This window comes from Aspergillus karnatakaensis, assembly GCF_047715665.1.
Source record: "Aspergillus karnatakaensis strain CBS 102800 unplaced genomic scaffold BJY04scaffold_11, whole genome shotgun sequence".
In the NCBI taxonomy this organism is placed as follows: domain Eukaryota; kingdom Fungi; phylum Ascomycota; class Eurotiomycetes; order Eurotiales; family Aspergillaceae; genus Aspergillus; species Aspergillus karnatakaensis.
The window spans coordinates 349,002-368,369 of record NW_027395723.1 but is presented as its reverse complement, the minus strand read 5'-3'; the positions used below and the strand labels follow the sequence as shown (position 1 = coordinate 368,369).

General features: G+C 50.6%; 8 protein-coding genes across 8 annotated transcripts; 3 read left to right on the top strand and 5 right to left on the bottom strand.

Moving 5' to 3' along the window:
* Nucleotides 1–825: 825 nt before the first annotated feature.
* On the bottom strand, nucleotides 826–2,304 carry BJY04DRAFT_226026 (glycoside hydrolase family 5 protein; the record flags this gene model as incomplete). Its single annotated transcript, XM_073718319.1, has 4 exons — nucleotides 826–890; nucleotides 967–1,381; nucleotides 1,457–1,651; nucleotides 1,752–2,304. Coding segments are annotated over 4 exons (1,228 nt in total), but the record flags the coding sequence as incomplete, so codon positions are not given.
* Nucleotides 2,305–4,425: 2,121 nt separating this feature from the next.
* On the bottom strand, nucleotides 4,426–5,287 carry BJY04DRAFT_16025 (uncharacterized protein). Its single transcript, XM_073709035.1, has 3 exons — nucleotides 5,099–5,287; nucleotides 4,910–5,036; nucleotides 4,426–4,854 (listed from the first exon to the last, which is right to left on the bottom strand). The coding sequence occupies exons 1-3, from the start codon at nucleotides 5,135–5,137 to the stop codon at nucleotides 4,589–4,591; spliced, it is 432 nt and encodes a 143-aa protein (XP_073574034.1). The 5' UTR covers nucleotides 5,138–5,287; the 3' UTR covers nucleotides 4,426–4,588.
* A 65-nt stretch (nucleotides 5,288–5,352) lies between these two features.
* BJY04DRAFT_215649 (Hsp70 family protein) lies at nucleotides 5,353–6,855 on the bottom strand (the record flags this gene model as incomplete). The annotated part of the gene is made up of 6 exons (XM_073715526.1): nucleotides 5,353–5,463; nucleotides 5,514–5,866; nucleotides 5,924–5,984; nucleotides 6,047–6,091; nucleotides 6,158–6,735; nucleotides 6,798–6,855. 6 exons carry the CDS (start codon nucleotides 6,853–6,855, stop codon nucleotides 5,353–5,355), a joined length of 1,206 nt encoding a protein of 401 aa, XP_073574033.1.
* Nucleotides 6,856–7,426: 571 nt separating this feature from the next.
* On the top strand, nucleotides 7,427–8,916 carry BJY04DRAFT_215648 (uncharacterized protein; the record flags this gene model as incomplete). The annotated part of the gene is made up of 4 exons (XM_073715525.1): nucleotides 7,427–7,468; nucleotides 7,536–8,004; nucleotides 8,082–8,225; nucleotides 8,318–8,916. 4 exons carry the CDS (start codon nucleotides 7,427–7,429, stop codon nucleotides 8,914–8,916), a joined length of 1,254 nt encoding a protein of 417 aa, XP_073574032.1.
* A 1,717-nt stretch (nucleotides 8,917–10,633) lies between these two features.
* BJY04DRAFT_15955 (uncharacterized protein) lies at nucleotides 10,634–11,532 on the bottom strand. The gene has a single exon (XM_073709023.1). It carries the CDS (start codon nucleotides 11,151–11,153, stop codon nucleotides 10,665–10,667), a length of 489 nt encoding a protein of 162 aa, XP_073574031.1. The 5' UTR covers nucleotides 11,154–11,532; the 3' UTR covers nucleotides 10,634–10,664.
* Nucleotides 11,533–13,148, top strand: BJY04DRAFT_15956 (uncharacterized protein). Its single transcript, XM_073709024.1, has one exon. It carries the CDS (start codon nucleotides 11,912–11,914, stop codon nucleotides 12,917–12,919), a length of 1,008 nt encoding a protein of 335 aa, XP_073574030.1. The 5' UTR covers nucleotides 11,533–11,911; the 3' UTR covers nucleotides 12,920–13,148.
* Nucleotides 13,149–13,987: 839 nt separating this feature from the next.
* BJY04DRAFT_206042 (mannosyltransferase complex subunit MNN9) lies at nucleotides 13,988–17,203 on the top strand (the record flags this gene model as incomplete). Its single annotated transcript, XM_073713664.1, has 6 exons — nucleotides 13,988–14,163; nucleotides 14,318–14,473; nucleotides 14,544–14,817; nucleotides 14,868–15,274; nucleotides 15,970–17,074; nucleotides 17,183–17,203. The coding sequence occupies 6 exons, from the start codon at nucleotides 13,988–13,990 to the stop codon at nucleotides 17,201–17,203; spliced, it is 2,139 nt and encodes a 712-aa protein (XP_073574029.1).
* A 323-nt stretch (nucleotides 17,204–17,526) lies between these two features.
* BJY04DRAFT_183150 (Zn(2+) transporter YKE4) lies at nucleotides 17,527–19,286 on the bottom strand. Its single transcript, XM_073710421.1, has 4 exons — nucleotides 19,077–19,286; nucleotides 18,811–18,961; nucleotides 17,830–18,760; nucleotides 17,527–17,773 (listed from the first exon to the last, which is right to left on the bottom strand). Exons 1-4 carry the CDS (start codon nucleotides 19,218–19,220, stop codon nucleotides 17,758–17,760), a joined length of 1,242 nt encoding a protein of 413 aa, XP_073574028.1. The 5' UTR covers nucleotides 19,221–19,286; the 3' UTR covers nucleotides 17,527–17,757.
* Between the last annotated feature and the right edge of the window lie 82 nt (nucleotides 19,287–19,368).

The window sequence follows — 19,368 nt, the reverse complement described above, 5'->3', positions numbered from 1 at the left end:
GAGGAGCAGACACTTCACGCCCTGAGAGCTGTCTCAGCGCATTTTTATTTCTTGAGCTCTTGCAAAGCCTCAGTAACTCCTGTTGGCGGATGCAGTAATCATGCAGTACACCGTCAGAGTGGCTTTGTAGCTCTGGCACTCACCAATGGGAATCAACGCGAGCGAGGACTGCCTTTCTGATATCCAATCAATGCCAACCTGCATGATGGAGTCAAACCTTTTTGTTTCCTCAATGCTTCCAGAGCCTTATTCAGTGCCCAGGTGTCATCCACCACTTACCTTTCTCGACCAGAGAAGGATCGCCCTTGACGCATCGCGTCAGAGCCTGTCGGTAGGTATCTGTGCTAAGGAAACTTCCGATTCGCGACATGGTCAGGCGCATTAGTTGCCGGTGTGACATACATATCTCTCGTCTTAGAGGGGTAGCTGGTAGCTGATGCAAAAAAAAAAAAAAAAAAAAAAAAAAAAGCAAAAATCAAAGCCAGCCGCGAGGGGTGGAGGTTGTTGGGGGTTTTGGGGGTTTTGACGGGTCCCCGCTGACATGAAGCCAGGCACTGACGCTCATCTGGCTAAGACATTTGGCTTCTAGAAGGGCTCTGGAAACCTTCTCGGTGCCTTCTGGAAGCCTGCATAATTTGCCGTCTGAATGTTTCTCATCTACCAGTCTTCTACAGGATTATTCTATCTTACGCCTCGACACACTCTCTCGATTTAAGCAGTTGATTGAATATCGTTGCGTTTGACTCCAGGAATTCAAAAGCTTTGAATGGTCATAATGTCGAAGAGTTTTACCCTACGGGCACTGGTAGTTACAGCATCTCATCCTCAACAAGGAGAGTTATCATGAATACTATCCAAATCCCTCGGAATAACCCCCGCATCGACCGCATCTACAATAAATAATTGTTAGCAAACCAACTCCATCTCAACAAAGAGCCAAAAGCAGAAAAACCAGAGACAACCAACCTTTATAACTCCACCGATAATCCCCCAGATCCGCCCTCCAAGTCCAAAACACCCATCCCAGCTGCCGTTCATAAGCAACAACCTGCGCCGCAAACCACCGCTTATAAAAGTCCACATTCCCCGCGGGCTCCCACTCGCCGCTCCACTGCACACCATCCGGGACACTCAGGCTCCACTCGCCAACAATAACAGGGGTGTTCCCGCCGCGGTCGTCGTTGCACGAGGTCGAAATGTACGTCTCTTTGTCCACGGCCACATCAGCCCACTTCAGATACCGGTGGTCGTCGTAGGCGGCGAAGTAGGTGTCCGTAAGGAACTCGGTGGGTTCTCCGGAGCCCCATTTTTGGTTCATCATCTGGATGTGTAGGTAGTTGTTGGAGGTTACGCCGAGGGAGGTTTCTTTGGCGCGGATGCGCTGGGGTTCTTCTTGTTAGTTTCTTTATTCTAGTACTTGAGGTGTGATGGGGGTGAGGTAGGGAGGAGGGCATACCCTGAATGCTTCTGGGTAGTAGCTCGACCGCATAGACGCGACCTGGTTCGCGTCTTGCAGAGGCTCGTTCACGAGCTCGAGCATGCCGACGTTCCGGAATTTGTCGTTTTGATGGATCGTCTCGGTCATCCATTCGAGGAATTGCAGCGCGCGCTCGTACTGGTAGTCTTGGTAGAAGCCGGGGGTCGGTGCGTACTATGATGGACATGACATCGCATTAGCCATTCTCGTTCGTGTCAAAAGGTAGGAGGATATGATGAGAGATTGTTATATAGAAAAGGAATGAAAGACTCACCTGTCCCGTAAACGGCTGCTCAGGCTCCTGCGCCCCCGGCGCCCCATGCAGGTCCATAATAATGTACATCCCCGCATCACTCGCCCACCCGACCACATCCTCAAGGTACTTCAACCCACCCCGCGGGAAATACTCCGAGTCCGAGTAGACTAGATCCTCTTTAATCCAGTACCCGACCGGAATACGGATCGTGTTGAGTCCGTACTCGCGCATCTGGGTGATGTCGTCCTGCGTGATCCAGGACCCCCAGTGGCCTGCGAACGCGGAGTCTGCGGCGTCCTGCCCGAGCGCCATCACGCAGTCGAATTCGGAGTTTTGGCCGGCGCACCCGAGGGAGCTCCATACTTGGTTGGAGATCCAGGGTTCGAAAATGAAGTGGGTGCCGAGGTTTACGCCGCGGATTTTGGGCTGGCCGGGGAGCCAGCGCTTGGATGGGCTGGTTGCATTGAAGATGTTTTCGCCGGCTGTGGTATAGATTTGTTTTTCGATGCCTGGGTACCAGGCTAGGGCCTGTGGGAGGGAGGCTAGGAGGGGGAGGAGGAGGGACTTCATGTGGAGGGCTTTAGAAGTAGGGTGATCTGCGCGGTTAGGATGTCGGGAAGAGGCCGGTTAGGTATTTATGCTTGGGTCTAAAAGTCGAGTCGGTGGAAAGGATGACCAAGCCTCGTGCTGCAGTTCATGGTGAGAAGATCGGCCATTTCAATGCAACATCAGACAACTCCCTTGTCTCTGATATGCCGGGCGCCTCGACACACATGCGAAACTACAGCATAGCCCCTTGGCTCCGGCAATCGATCCTTAATTTCCACCAAGATCGACGAACCAAGAGAGAAACAAGCTGCAGGATCTCGGGTTAGAGGCTCGATTGAGCAACACGACCGGTGCGATTCTCCGCAGGTGAGATCTTAATGGAACCAACGGTCCACAGGGACCGTGGACCGTTACATCGAGATCGAGCTAGGGCATACATCCCCGCAAATGCCCTGCTTTCCCATTGGTGGGTAGCTGGAACTATATCCGCCACGTGATATTCAGGGGTCGATGGGCGTCATCTCGGAGTATCTTGAAAGCCGGGAGATGATTGTGTGGTGGCAGTATCTTGATTAGTATTCTGATTGATAATCGATTATTCTGGCGGTCCATTAGCTTCCTCATTATGTAGTGCTTCCCCTGAAAATTCACAGTATTTGACTGATGGCTTAATGTGACTTGAACGAAATGGTTGAGGACTAATGGCTGGCGATTCATGGTTATGTCAGTTATATTTAATCACATATCATACTCAAAGACTCGAGTAAGGTCGAGCCAGCTGAGATCCACAACTGTATGATCAATATCAAGCTGATGGAAGAGCGTTAGCTAGCCGCTGCTTACAGTGGGTGCAGTGAACTGCTTACAAGCGTCGTTGAGACTTCGCAGGGAAAAGCTCTGAAGCATTTCTAAATAGGACTTGGGACCTGAATAGCTTTCCCTGTAGTTGGGATGTCATGCGTGGAATGTTGGGATCTGGTGCTATATCCAGTACCCTTTGAGTAATCAGCATGTCTCGAATTTCCGTGTATCTAAACTTATATGCATACCTCAATTATTATCTTTGCGAATATCACGATGTCAATTTGGACCTGTCAAGAACTATCATGCCGACTTGTTTCCCAGGCGCGGGATGGTCCCAGTGATGCAGTGGGTTCAAGCCATAATCCAAAGGGCTTTGATCCACAGGGATCTGCCGACAGAGTCGTAGGTATGGGTAGTCAATATTTGAGTAACCTTCCTCCTAGTCCAAGGCGGTGATCTGTGAAGAGATTAATGATCTTTGCGAGATAGTCGGTGACCGTTTCTGCAGCCCCTCCGAGAACCTGCTAGATGAAAGAGCACAGATCCCAAGAAAATTCAAAAAACCCGTCACTGAATTGACTAGGGGTCGTAACTTCGGTAAGTTAGGTAAAAGCTCGTCATGCGCTGCTGCCACCTCTGCTTGGATACTGCGGCTTATATACGTGAAATCTCGGAATTGCAAGACGAGAGCCTGTATAGAGTAAGCAATCGTAAAGGAAACAAGGGATTCCATGTGGCAGATGGCCAGATTCCAAGCGTTGTAGACCGTGAGCTCGTCATAAACAGCGTCTCGATGAGTTATGTGTAGAACCTTCTCACGTCGGCACTTACTCATCTCGTGTGCCCCAGTAACAGCACGATTGTCTGAGCAATAGATTGATCAAAGCCAACACAGGCTATAAAATGAGGTGGGATTGGTCGAATGCCGTCTTTGCTTTACTCCGTACCGAGTGCGTTTCTGAATATCCGAAATGGGTTGACCTCCACCGGTTCGTCCCTTGAGGGTCCTTTTAGAGCTGGCACAATCCATGTTGGCCTGTTGACAATGTTTTCTCGGTATAGGGTTGAAGTCCCAATTACGACACGAGTACAGAGGCCATTTCCAGCATGATACGGTTCTTTGAAATCCTCTTCAAATGGCTTGGTCGGTACTCCATAGCGCCGGAGGAAGTCTAATCGGCCCTACCTAGGTAGAAGAAAGCGATCGCCAAGTAAGGTAAGAGTAATATCTGTCCACGGGTGTCTGTGAATTCAGGACAGGATCTGGCCGAGCCAGGAAATCTTAATGAAGGCTATGAGGACCTATTGGTGCCTCGATGCTGCAGGAAAGAATGAATTCAATTTGATCCCTACGGGCCAACTTCCTAATGCTGGGACGACCGACCTTTCTGAACTAGCGCCGCGATTGTCCTTCAGAAATCTCTTGTTTCGATCTCTCCCTTCCAAGCCACGGTCTGGAAGAAAGAGCATCGTGTGGGGTTGACAGCAGCAGCGACAATACATCAGCTAAAAAGCGATCTGAGGAAATAGTTATCCTGGCGTTGAACCAAATCCTTCATTGTGTGTCGTAGCCGGCCAATAATGGTTCCTGGGTGATTCTCGTGGCGGATCTGGGCTGTGAACTCCAATACCCCAGATTCAATAACAAAGGCCACTTCGATGACATAAGTGACAATGCATACCTTGCGCCCGTCAACGACAAAGGGATTGAATTTGCTCTCGTCAGTTTTCTTAAAGTCCACCATAAGGTAGTCCAAGAGATGCGCGCCTTATGTCTGAGTTAGTCGCTGGGGGAGGTCCTGGGTGAGCTTCAATCAGCTTACCATCATGATTGACTTCCTCAGGAGGCTTTTTCCAAGCACACCCATAGATCGGGACCGCCAAGAGAGATGGTTTCCCCGCAGTGAGAAGATAATTCATCGTCAGCGGGCGCTTGTAGTCTGTGTTGCCCTTGTTATGTGCTAGCGTTAGCATGTTTGAGAGGAATGGACCAGAATGAGGAGTAGACTCACCTTTTTGAGCATCCAGAAGACCGTGTTTGTCTTCATCATGTCCCTTTGAATTCATTGTGACCGAGAAAGTTGGTTCCATTCAGGGGCTGGGGTCAAGGATGAAGTGCGCTCAACACCGTAGTGCAACAAAGGTTGGTTTGGGGCCTCGTTATCTGTGCGCAGCCCCTTCCAAACAGCCCCTCGAACAACAACGGACCGCCTAACAAAGCGTCAACTTTAGTAATCACTCAGTATTGGGAGGCTTTGGGGTGCGATTACGGGTTATCTGGTATAGCAACTTCCATCTTACCAGGCTGCTCAAAACATGTCTTTATGATCTGCTGAAGATATACAGATTCACTTAAGCCACCCACTAGAACGATTTTCTTCTTCAGTTAGTAACATGCCCATACACAATGCGCTAGTATGAACTCACGTTGATTACAGAGTAACCACTGTGCTCATGAGCTGCTTGCAGCTGCTCATAGATAAGCTTGATAATTCTCTCAATAGCAGGGTCATACATGGATTGAAGATCCTTCTCTGTTAGCAAGATACTGCCTTCAACAAAATGCTTATTTGGAGCAGTGTTCGGCATGCTGCTGAAGTCAAGCTTGAAGCTATTATAATCGGTCTTGCAGAAATTTCTTTCGATGTCTTCAAACTGATCCATAAGCGCGCTGCCAGGCCCTCTATGGCGAAGTGGCATTTTGGCGAACGACTTAGCAAACCACTTGTTCATCAAGCCGTAAAAGCGACTGTCAACAGTTGCGCCCCCACATCGACCCCCTGCAATGGTACGCATTAAGACCGTGACATGATAGGGTTAGAATAGTTCAGACTCACCTTGAAAAGAGGTCAACTTCTTCCAGTCCGTAGGGCTGGCGATAATATACATGGCTACGTCCTGATATGCATCAAGCGTCAAACGAGACCAGCCTTGTGAGAGCTTTCCGTTTTGCGACTTACAACAGTGCCGCCGCCAGCATCACATATAAGGAGCCCATCACCCACCTACCCCCTCCTCGGTCAGCAGTTGAAAAGTAAGGCAAAATGAGAAAGGTACCAGGAATCACGTACGTGAAAGGACTCGGGATTGTCTAGTAGTACTGCACCTGCTGCTGCCTCGGGCTCTGGTATGAAATTGACACTGTCACCTTTTCTTTGTCCGAATCCTGCCCTCTCGATCACTTTTTCGAAAGCAGCTTTTGCTTCCAATGGCCATGTGACTGGTATAGGGAACCAAAAGTCTATAGATGCCGATGTGTCATCTGCTTCAATCCCAAGAACGGCGAGGATCTCTTTGTAAACCGGGGTCAGATAGTCGACTATCACATCATCTGCAGATTTGCCATCTACAAGGTGAAATATGCCGTCTTGCGCGGAGATGTTTAGATCTTTGTCATCATATTCGCTTAGAAGTGCAGTCGGATCCAGTTGCAGCTTTGTCCATGAACAAGCCCACATATCAGGCTGAACCTCTGATCCCCATATGTAGTCCTTGTCTTCAAAGGCAGAGTTTTCCTTGTTATCATGCCGGTAGGCAATCCGAGAGGGAACTCTCTCCACGGAATGTGTACCATGCCACGTGTAATGTTGATGAACCGATGGGTGTGCTCTCGTGTTTGGGCCGCCTGTGTGTCGGGCATATGCAACGCCTATAGTGATCATAATTGGCAGCATCAGCAAGTAGTTACCAATGTGACCCAAGGGTCTATACCGGTACCAGTCGTCCCATAGTCGACCCCAACCACACGTCGACCTCTGGAAGTGGCCATTGCGAGCAAAATTGAGTATTAGAAGCGGCTTTGTGATCACAAAGATCAGTCGTGAAGAAAGAAAATATGCTAGAAAACCAGGGCCGTCCCCTTCTAATATAGTAGCAGCCATGGCCAGCTTTTCCGCCTTGCATTCATTTTTACTGGCGCCTGACTGCAAGTGCTTCACTCTTCCTGGCTCAGTTCTGGCTCTGCAGGTGGGAGATGCACATTGCCATGCTTGCTAGGTGTGGCCCCTATCCATAGGTTCAAACATACAGCCACGGGAGATCCTTTTTTTCAACAAAAAAAAGAAAAAGAAAAAACAAGAACAAAAAACCTGGATATCGACTTTGGGGTGTTTATCAAGAATTTCATTACCTGATGCTAAATTACGACTTGGAACCGTTACAGCTCTTTGGGGATTGGGTACTGGTAGGCACCTATCTTACCGCAAACAAAGACCTAGAAACCGCCTGCAGCCTGGCAGGGGCAAACCGCCCTCCTCCCCTCCTCCTCCCTCGTCAATTCACGCAGTCCCTGTGGCACCAACATCCTTGACCTTCTCTCTTCTGCATCATTGTTTATCGAGATGGTCAAGCCCAAAGCACATCGCGTCGGCGTTCAGAGAAAGGTATCGTCATCAGAGACAAACCACATTCATCCGGACTGAAGACTCTAGCTGATTGATGACGTGGCAGATCCGGGGCTCCTCTAAACGCAACGGTAACCGACCTGCGCAAGGGCTAAGAAGAGCCGCCACAGTATTCATGGTCGAAAAGCAATCCCAAGCACAGGACTCGTCTCCAGACCAACAAGAAATAGAGCGTGGAAGAATGAAGTTCCCCGAGGATATTCTTGAGTGCAAAATCGACGAGACCGCGCCCAAAGAGCAGCAACTAGGCGAGCTCAAGAAACGCTACAACATGCTCTCTGGCTATATAAGGAGTTTGTCACCTGAGAAAGACCTCCTCAGTGGGTCATTATCTGAATGGGCCCAGACAATTCCCGGAAACTGGCCGAGACACATGCGGTCTGTCACTACGGATTTAAGGGGTTGGTCTAATGAGTGGGCTCACCAGAGCCTCGATGAGCAGGAGCTTTCAGACCAGCAAAAGAAGCAGCTCATTACTGATCTTGACGGTTACTGCCTGCAGGAAAGTTTTGACAGTATAGTTTCGCGCCTTGGTCCTCGCCACGAAAACTAGTTCTATTCACTTTTGCCATCGCGTATCTGATGAAAACAGCCGTCGAGAACTTCTTCGAGAACCCGTTCTGGTATATTGAGCCTGTGCCAGAAGACAGCAAGGAAAGGGAAAAGGCCCCGCAAGAGGCGACCTCATCCCTAGCTCCACATATCTTGCAAAGCCTCTCGTCGCAGTTTGAGAAAGGTACGGCATTTGCTATTTCGCTCCCTTCACCACCCGTGTTTCTTGCCTATTTATGCATTGAAGTGTCTGGTTGACTTGGAGATTGCTTATAGCTAACCCCCTACATGGCTATTTTTGGAGATGTCTTACGTTTCATCTTTGCAGCTCTTTAATGCCTGGGGAGGTCAAAGACGCCGGCACCGTTAAACTGGGAGAACACTTCAAAGCTCGTCGGCGAGCGAGATGCCAGGTCCTAGCCTCACGGATCCTTGCTAGCCAGTCGTTCCAGACTCTCCTAAAACCCACCAAGATGATTTCAAAAAGAGAAGACCATCTCGCCTCGAGTCTAGCAAGCGTAGCGGATGCGTTTGTTCTTATGTCATCGCACAGGTCCAAGCCGAGGTTTCGCAACCTCAATGACATTGTCGTTCACCAATCACGATTCTACGACGCGTCTAAAATGATGGAGGCATGTTGGACCCACTCCATGAGTCCAGAAAGCCCAACCCGACTAGATGGGAACCGAGTGTTGCTTATTCTTCGCCCATTCGTTTGTTACTCTCCAGATAACGCTTCCAACCCCCGTGATGAGGATGATATTGCAGTTTCCAAAGCTACCGCTGTGATACAGGAGGATTGCGACACGGTTGAGGATACAGGTAGCACACCCGAGATCCCAACGCCTGAGGAAAAGAAGGATCAGACATGCTAAAATCATGTTGTTGGACTTTATTGCCTGTTTCTTTGTAATGCCTCTTTGTTGCTGTTTTAAACACCCGCAGTACTGACTTACTTATCGGACTTTATTTCCATTTATCTTTTCATACATTATTCCTTCGAACTAGAACATCACAAGCGTTCGGCTATGACCAGCACTACCCTATAGACGCCAGCTTTCTGGAGGGTTAAGTCTAGGAGCTAAATCTTAACCAGTAAGACTGCCCTGGAGAGTATCTAATAGGTCACATCTACTCACGCCTCTATCGTTGGATCTCGGTTAGGAAGAACCTTGGTAGGCAGACTGACAGCAACTCCAAGATGCCCTCTCCAAACCCCGAGCTGAAATTCTACGCTATCCATGGTCTCGCTGTTCACAGCAAGCATCAATACAGGTTAATATTGCAAATTGAAGTTTGGAGTATTAACAAGCTAGTTTACTTTCCTACGGTGCTGGGGGATATTCACAGAAAGGAGAGCAGTATTTCATGTAGAACTGCAGCTGAAGTCTAACCCATCCCGCTCCGACTATTCCGAGACCTGTAGAATTCCGGCCAGCAAGCTTACCACCGTTCACCTACCAATGCTCATGGCCATACAGACCGTTCATTCACCTTGCTCCCCGGTCTAGTTCCAGGCCGACCCGAGCTAACTCAGGGCCAGGGCACACGAACTTCAAAGCAAACAACTCAGCCGAGTCCGAATGAGAATCTGAATCGTGTTCGGAACCAAGTAGACAAGTGTCCCGTAACAATCAGAATCTCGCGGGAAGACCTTGCCCTTGAGCACCATCAACGGCGGGTGTCCTGTGCAACTCTTGCACAACTCAACTCGACTCAACTCAATCCTCGGGCCTGAGACACAGCCTCGATAGCGTATCCTATAGGCGAGTGCGAATGCGCAATCCCTGAGTCACGCAGGGGGTTGTCCGCGCTGCCTGGCCTGGCCTGGTCTGGTCATGCGGTCTGTAGGTCAGTGGCTTTCCGGTACTGACGAGGTCTACGGTCTCGGTTGCTCGCTTGCTGAGTAAATTGGATGGCGTCCAAATCGCGGTATTGGCTGGGGGTGCAAGGGTGAAATGCTGACTTCTCATCGATTTGTCGGACAGGTCATGGATCATGGATCGAGCGCGGGTGTGATTGTGGCTACGGTATTGAGTCAGGAACTGGACAGGTGAACCTAACCGTGCTAGATGTAATTTTAGAAGCTGACTCTGCAGAACGGCGCGGCTGTAGCGGTCAGCGTGCATGTGCAGCGGGTGGTCGGCTATGGACCACGATCTCGGGTCCGAAGAGTAATCTGGATGTACTGCGTAGACTGCCCGTTGAACAATCACGCAAAATGTCTGAGAGTCCGCTTTACGAGTGTCAACTGCTGTGATTCACTGATTTGAGCTGACTGAGACTTTGAGGTTCAGGTGGGGGCCCGGCAGCACTGGGCGGATGATCGTCTGATCGGAGCTAGCGTGGCTGAATGGATGGGGGTCATGGTGCTCTCTGAAGAAGACGCGACTACCCATTGGCCTCATGATAGCCGGAAACGATGGGCCCAATCTTGGTGTCTCAGAATAGGGAGAGATATTCAGAAGTCGAAGAGAATTGTTGATGAGCTGTCAAGTCCGTATTTCGTCAGAACGGTAGTTATGCTGGCTACAGCGGGATCTCGCGGGAGGAAGACATGATCGACTCTGCGAGGGAGGATAGATACCTCCAGCCCTTGAATGACTTGCATTTCTCGGCCACACTAAGGTAGTCTCCACTGCTGCAGTCCAACTTCGACTCTACCTGGCAAGATGGAGGGTGAACTGGAACCCTTACACCCATAGTTGAGACTTGACTCATAGCCAGCTTGCTTTCCTGCGTCGATGAAGGTTGTGTCTGCCTTGATTTTGGCACTTTTCTTTTTCCTCTCACTGCCTCTTAAAGCCAGGTTGGTCAGCCGAGTTCTTCGCATGAGAATACCTCTGCTAGGTGACTGCCAAACAATGCTCCCCATCAGCTGAAGGCTGAATTTCAGCCGTAGGTTTAAATAGCACAGAGTCCCATCGAATGTAGTCCATTCTCTTTGATCCTTGCCATTTGTTTCTGGTTTATTTCGATTCGAAACCACGCTCGCTTCCGCGCCTGCAGCATGCAATCCCCCGAAAGTCGAACCATGCCAAGAACTTTGTTTGGGCCCCCTTGAGCTGATACATGTCAGCGAGCCGTTTCTCGGAATCTGAGATACTTGCATCTTGGAAAGTCTTATTAGTGTAAGTCGTGTTGGATGTTATCTGATCTCATCACATTCCTCTTCATCTCGCTTGTGCTCGAAAGTGCAAGTGGAGATCAGCAGAGGTCTGTGCCTGGCGAGGTGAAGGCCAACCTGTATGGTACCGTTCCGTACCGTATCGCTGCCCCTCTTTGTTTCGTTGTAGCCAATCATAGTGCGCTCATGACGCCATCTGCTTGGCTCACCTTGCTTTCCCCGCAAACTGACAGCGGTAAAATTAGGTCATGCTTTCTTTTTACGTTGTGAGACCATACCACAATTACAGCAGGCAACACGAACAGAGAGCACAAAGGAGGACAGGGTCTCAGGAGATAGAGCCTTGCACATGCCACATTACTTCAACCTCCTGAGATGGTTGACAACTTGATCATCTTTGTTAAGCAACAAAAAGCTCAAGGAAAAAAAGTCCCCCGGGTCCCCTCGGCTATTGCTGCGGATCCTAGTTCCAGTTCCTGAATTGTGCCTGCCGGCGCCACCGACTCATCAGATTCGCTAAAGAAAAAGAACAACAATGGCGCCAGCGACGTCTCCTCCTTCCTCCTCTTCATCCTCAACTCCGGCCTCATTCTCGTCTCCTTTGCTGTATCCGTCTTCTTGCAGCTCAGCCAATTCAGTCTTTCCTCTCAGCAGTGAGTCGTCTATCTCCCCCTTCTCCGCTCGACACGTGTGGCATGTTTCGTCTTTAGCGCTGCATTCTTGGTGACTCTAACGTGCTGATCATGCTTCTCTCAGCCAATCTCTCACCCTCTTCCCCCTCGTCATCCCCTTATAGACCGCCCTCTTATGCTCGTGATCAGTTACAAAGTCTGATCGCCAGACACGGTCGTCCGACTCGCTTTTCTCTCTCGTCTCTTGAGGAATTGACAGCCACTTACTCCACTTATAACCCTCCATCACCCCTCCCCCGCCGACGGCACTCACCAGTCGCCGACTTGTCTGATTCTTTTGAAGAACTTTCACTCCACCGGACGAGAACAAAGCCCATTCCTATCCCCAGGTCGCCTTTCAACTCTCACGAAGAAGATATACCTGTTACACCATTGACTGGGCGGTTCGAGCGAGACTACTTTCCTCATCGTGATCCCTCACCTGGAAGGGACCGGAACAGACGTACTCGTCCGAAGAGTAGCAGACACAGCCGTCATCACAGCGACTACCGCTCATCCAGGATGCGTTCTGATAGCTCGCCTTTCTTCCAAATTTCTGGCCAAACCATGTCATCATCCGGGCGCTCCGGCTCTCCGCAGCCTGTTCTAACTCGAGTGCAAAACACGGCCAAATCAGCCCCAGCTTTCCAGCTCGGCGACCTTCCACGATTCCACCCCGCCGTCTATCAATCTTCGAGCAATGCTCAGGCCACGAATGGTCAACCCTCATCACCTCGACAGTCTCGACAGAACGTGTATCGACCGACTTCGGCTTCACGAGACCCAATCTCTCAGTACCGTGATTTCGTGGAGGGTGTGGTGCTTCAGAAGCCACCTTCACGCCCGCTATCTCCCAGTCCGTCTGCACCACGTCTGAATCCCCTGCTCAGCCCGGGCCCAGTCACCCCTCTCGCTCTGGAAGAGGCTGGTGGCTATCTGACTGCAGGTGCTTCCAGATCTGAGCTGTCCTCACGGGACATCCACAATTCGGCGCCGGCGCCTGATCTGCTGGATCGTCTGATCGCTCGGGAGAATGAAAGGAATAGACAGAAGACACGAAAGCCTGCCAAAGGATGGTGATAGACGGTTACACCTCACTCACACATCATATCATTCATGTCGGCCAGTTGTTCTGCAAGGCAGAAAATTGCAATTATGCGGCTTGTTGGTCACGCAATTGGAGTTTGCCTTCGGATTCCAAGAGATTCTTGGGTGGTTCGACATACTCCATTATTTCTCTGTTTACATTTTATACCCCGCATCGGCATTGCAACTCTGAAGCTCAGCTTACAGCTTCATTTTCTTTGGTTGTTTTCTATCTATAGCATACTTTCGTCGTGTGTCGCAAACCCTCCTTTCATTGCCATCCTTCCCGAGTATTGCTCGGAATTAAATTAAGTCAGGTCAATAGACCTTCATTTCTTCTATCAGACGTTCGCACAAGGAAAACGGATATGCGATAATAGACTCAATACAATAGACTTTCTGCTTGGCATTCTATAGTACAGTAACTCATTTCTGGAGTAAATTGACCAGTACTACACTCGATCTTGACGTTTCAGCCCGTGGACATTGATACATATATTTTGTCCGAGTTCGCAATGGAGCCCGGAACAAGCTCCGAATCTTGCTGTCAACACCCACCTACAACCGGTAGCCAATTCAGGCTAGAATCAAATAGCTCCTCCGCTCCCCAGGCAAGATCTAGGACACTATAAGCAACTTACCCAATAACAACAAAGCATTTTCGCCAACATGGAGCTTGAACAAGAACCCAACCCGGAGAGAAAGACCAACTCCGCGATCCGCTGGGGCGTTGTGGGGCCGCGCACAGTCTCCCCTCTTTGCGATCTGCGTTTCTCCAACTTTTCGTCCTCTGAAGAATAAGAGGGCTGGTTTCTCTCAGCTTTTCATGAGTGGAGGATTTGCTTTGGGGTTCGATTGCAATTCATTGATCTTTTCGCTTGGTTTGAAGGACGCCGATTCACGAGTGACGAGACGAGACAAGACGACTTCGCCGTTGGCCGATAACGGAGCTTTATCCATACCTCCAGCTGTAACTTCAATTCAGGACGAGTTTCGGGCTGAATAGGCGAACGAAGAACCTCAAAACTATCTCATTGGAATTGAGCGCTTGATATTTGTCCGATGTCGCCATCTCCAGCCTCTGTATCCGGCGCAGCAGCTACAGTCGCCGCAATGGATGCGCCTGAATCACCAAGAGAACTCGCCAAAGCCGCAGCTGCGCCGACGACGAGCTCGAAACGTGATTATAAGGGGTTTGTGGCGGGAGTGTTCTCGGGGATTGCGAAGCTGAGTGGTTAGTTATGCTGTCTTCTCTTCTTCCGAATTGATGGAGAATTTTTGCTAATGGTTGGCTGTGATGGTTAGTTGGTCATCCGTATGTTTTGCGTCCATTCTATATCCTTGAGCGGTGACGCTCTACGTGCGTTGGAAATAGTGTTGACACTGTGGCAGTTTCGATACGGTCAAGGTGCGGTTACAGACGAGTAAAGAGGGACATTTCAAGGGACCGTTGGACTGTGTGTTGCAGACGGTGAGGAAGGAGGGGGTTGCCGGGTTATACAAGGGGGCGACGCCGCCGTTGGTTGGGTGGATGGTTATGGACTCAATGTGAGTTCTTATCCCCCGTCCTCGTCCTCATTTGCGAGATTTTCAAAAGTTGGAACTGACAAGATTGTAGCATGCTTGGTTCTTTAACGTTATACCGCCGACTCCTTCTCGAGAATGTCTTCTCACAACCAAACATTCGTGCTCTTACGCCGTTCGCTAAGTACCAGCCTGATCCTCATACACTGCCAAGCTTTGGGCATGGCATTGCGGGTATTATGGCTGGTACGACGGTGAGCTTTATAGCTGCGCCTGTGGAACATGTCAAGGCCAGACTGCAGATTCAGTATGCTGCTGATAAATCGAAGCGGTTATACAGCGGGCCGATAGACTGTATTCGCCGGATAGTAAGAACCGACTTCACCCACTCAACTGCTGCATATACTAATGACAATAGCTCGGCACACACGGCATAGCAGGACTTTACCGCGGTCTCTTCGCAACAATCCTCTTCCGCTCGTTCTTCTTCTTCTGGTGGGGCTCCTACGATGTGCTAAGCCGCGCATTCAAAGAGCGCACCTCCCTCTCCGCACCAGCAATTAACTTCTGGGCCGGCGGTATCTCGGCGCAAATCTTCTGGCTTACGTCGTATCCGTCGGATGTGGTCAAGCAGCGGCTGATGACGGATCCGATGGGCGGGGCACTGGGAGATGGGGAGAGGAAGTTCCGATGGTGGAAGGATGCGGCCAGGGCAGTCTACCAGGAGAGAGGGTGGAGGGGGTACTGGAGGGGCTTCGTGCCTTGCTTCCTGAGGGCGTTTCCGGCGAATGCGATGGCGCTGGTTGCGTTTGAGGGCGTGATGCGGTGGCTGCCGTAGGGTTCTGTTGTTAGCACAGGTGGGATTATGGCTTTTGCGGTTATTATATATCGTCTATAGATTGAATTTGGCGAATCAATACATAAGAACAATGATTGTTCTTCATCAACGAACCTGATGGCTGTTTGAAGTGGTTAAGTGATGCCAGGGTTGAAGCTTCAGGGAGCTCCGCGGCATTTCCGCTTCCGGCGCAGAGGATGAAGGACCTAGGATAGAGATCAGTTCCCAACTTCCCACAGACTCAAAGTAACACAAATTCTCTTCTAAAGCGCTAGAAGAGTCCTCAAGCTCTAGCCTCTAAGTAACCTCATTCTTCAGAGGGTCTAGGCACAGTTGTGGCGTCCAATTATAGACACGCGGAGTTCCTGTTGCGGATAGTTTATCAGATCGCCGTCGTCAGCGTCATCACTGACCTCGCTCCGGCTACAGCCAACCTCGACCTTCTTTCAATTTCTCAAACACACTCTGATCTCGAGGTCGGGGACTTACGTTCATTACCTGCAGATAGAGATGCCCTCCAGGGCCTCAGTCCTGGCCACTTTCGCTTGAACACGAAACGCTTGGCAAAATCACCGCCGATCCGTCCCTAGTGACCACGTACGATATAGGACAACAAGAAATAAATCCTCATTCCATTGCGCCTTGCCAACCCTCGGTACTCTCACAGCCGCCAACCGGCCAGAATGGCTGTCGCGCGCAACATGCGACGAACGAGTCCGATCACAATCGTCCTAGCCTCCCTCCTAGCCCTTGGCTTCCTCTGCTTCCTCCTCTCCCCATCTCCGTCAACCTCAACGACAACTACAACCTCACGCCTCGAAGACACAGCCGAACACCCCCTCTCCCCACCCACAAAACCCTTCATCCCGCAGTCTCTCCAAAATGACGGCCGTCACCCCCCACCGCCAGTCATCAAATACAACCTCAACGACCTCACCAGCACCAGCGACGCCAGCAAGAACTCCGAACGCATCTTAATCCTCACGCCACTCGCGCGCTTCTACACCGAATACTGGTCCAACCTCGAAAACCTCAACTACCCACACGAACTCATCTCCCTAGGGTTCATAATCCCGCACACAAAAGACGGCGACGCCGCCGCCTCCGCGCTCGAACACGCAATCCAGAAAACCCAGACGGGCCCCGAACACACCCGCTTCGCAAGCATCAGCATACTCAGACAAGACTTCGACCCGCCGCTTCAAAGCCAAGATGAGAAGGAGCGCCATAAACTCTCGAACCAGAAAGCCCGCCGCGAGTCCATGGCACGCGCGCGCAACAGCCTCGTCTTTACAACCCTGGGCCCTGCAACATCATGGGTCCTCTGGCTTGACTCGGACGTCGTCGAGACACCACCCTCCCTAATCCAGGACCTTACATCGCACAATAAACCCGTCATAGTCCCTAACTGCTTCCAGCGCTATACCAACACTGAAACAGGGAAGAAGGAAACCCGCCCTTACGACTTCAACTCCTGGATCGACTCGTCTACCGCCCACGAACTCGCTAAGAACATGGGTCCCGACGAAATTCTGCTGGAGGGATACGCGGAACTCCCGACATATCGCTCCCTCATGGCTTACCTGGCTGATACGAGACATCCCGATCCAACGAGAATCATTGAGCTTGATGGCGTTGGCGGCACGGCGCTGATGGTTAAGGCGGACGTTCATAGGGATGGGGCGATGTTCCCTGCGTTTCCGTTCTACCACCTTGTGGAGACAGAGGGGTTTGCGCGGATGGCGAAGAGGTTAGGGTATGAGGTCTGGGGGTTGCCGGATTATTTTGTGAGTTTCTTTCTTCTTTTTTCTTTCTTGCCTGCCCTGTCCTTATTGTCTTGAATGATTTAAACAATATGTACTTGGATCTTGGTTCGCTAATTGAATAATCTGCAGGTATACCATTATAACGAGTGATGCTAGAGTTTTATTACCATGCAAGCCTCTTTGTTTGTGAGGCAACTTTCGACTTTTTTAGGTTCTTCTGGCTTGGGGGTGCATGTGTGATTCAAATACTGTTCCTTATATTGATGTCTTGTTTCAGCTATATTACGCTGTATGCTTTATAGAAAGGATAGTCAGGTAGCATATGCATTTTGCGCGCTGTGCGCTGTTTCTTCAGGGTTACTGTTTACTTGCTTACATCCTCAAGCAGTGTAGATGCGGGCTGACGGTACGTGAGTTACTACTACGTAGTAAAAGTAGGATAGCTGTGGTAGAATGATGCGATTTTTGTGGGTGAGGGGTTATAGCCATCTGGTGGTGTTGAAGATAGGCATCATAAGAGTTAGGGCAGATGAGTGGGCTATGTTCAGAGGTAGATGGTAGGTAGAAGTCGAGCTTATATTCGATGTAGCGAGCGGCCAGGTGGGTGTGATATCTCGGGAGAGGTATACCAAGCCAGCGCCCCCTCGTGGTAGTATGATTGAAAGCGCTCAGCGGTTGGTAGTGTCGGTGCTCTTATTTAGAGTTTAATCCCACGAGATCCTGTCAACTGTTAACAACATGCACCATCAATAGAGGGAAAGGTATAAGGAACTCACGCAAGCATGATCCCTGCTCCCACCGCAACAGCCAAGAACTGCACAATCGTTTTCTTGATCTCCACCCCCATGTCCTTGCCCGTCTCTAATAACTCAGGAATAACTGACACGGTGCCGACATACAAGAACGTTCCCGCCGTGAACGGCAGCAACATGTCGCCCCAGTTTAGACTCGTTCCCCAAAGTCCCGAAGCGGGAGTTCCGGTAAGGGGGTCCGCAGCTGTCGCGCCCGACCCGCCGAACTCCTGCACTGCAATTCCGATGAGTGTGCCGAGGAATGCGCCGATGGCAGTCACAAACTGCGCGCCCATAGCTTTGCGTTTCGAGAAGCCGGATTGAATGAGCAGGGCGAAGTCGCCGACTTCGTGAGGAATTTCGTGGAAGAAGACGGCGACGGTTGTGGTTGCGCCGATTGTTGGGGAGGCGTAGAAGGAGGAGGACATGGCCAGGCCGTCGGTGATGTTGTGAGTGAAATCAGCAATGAGGTTGAGATAACCGCCAAGCTTAACGCTGGGGTTGATTTCATCTTTAGGGGTAGTTTCAATGGGCTCGGTTTCGGTCTTGCCGGATTTGCGCTTCTTGAGCTCGTTGGATGAGGTTGTGGTGGCGCCGGTTGTCACGGCGGTGTCGGGGCTATGGCTGTGAGAGTGTCCATGTGAGTGATCGTGTCCCTCTCCTCCTGTTGCGATGCGGAGAGTCTTATCCATTGCGACGAAGGTAAAGAAGCCGACCATAATCCCGAGACCAAGGAGAAGGTTGCGGTTTGGCTCGACCATGACGAAGCGGACGTGGTCTGGGGAGTCTTCTCCGAGGAAAATTTCGGGCAGGAGATGGAAGAGGGTGTCACCGAGGAGGCCTCCGACGGCAAAGGCGACCATGACGGACAGCGACGAGGGGTCGATATTCGGAGGACATAGGGCTAGGAGGAAGTCTGGTGGGGGTTAGGTCACGCGACAGTGCAGTAAAGAGAGGTAGACGTACTGGGAGGTCCAGAAATGTATAGCGTAGCGAGAAGGGAGTTTACAGCTGGGCTGCCGGGGAAGAGGATCGAAAAGATCTTTGACGTCAAGCTGGCCGTTTGGGGGCTGGTTGCGCGCTTATGTTCATTCAGGGACTCGACGAGGGGACAGCTCTGGCGAGTGGATTAGCTCAAATTCTCAGATCGTGTATCCTTGGAATATAAATAAAGAAAATGGACGCATGTATATGTAGTAGCAACATAGCCTTCGACAGCTGAATATACGCACCTGCAGCTCCTCCTCAATCTGGCTAACAGACAGATCACCAACAGGGACAGCTTCACGAGCAGCAGCCAGAGCCGAGAACAAAACAACACCAACAGCCAGCGCAAAGCCAATCCGGCGGGTACGAGAAGAAGTAAGTAGCGACATTGTGTAGTTTAGTCTAGAAACAGCTAGACAGCAAAATGAAGCTCCTACAAGGTACTCTTCCCCAGGAAAGGTGGTGTCAGATGGATGTTGATAACTCGCCCGATGTCGCTTATCAGGGTCTTATCAAACACGCCAAGACCCGTGCAAA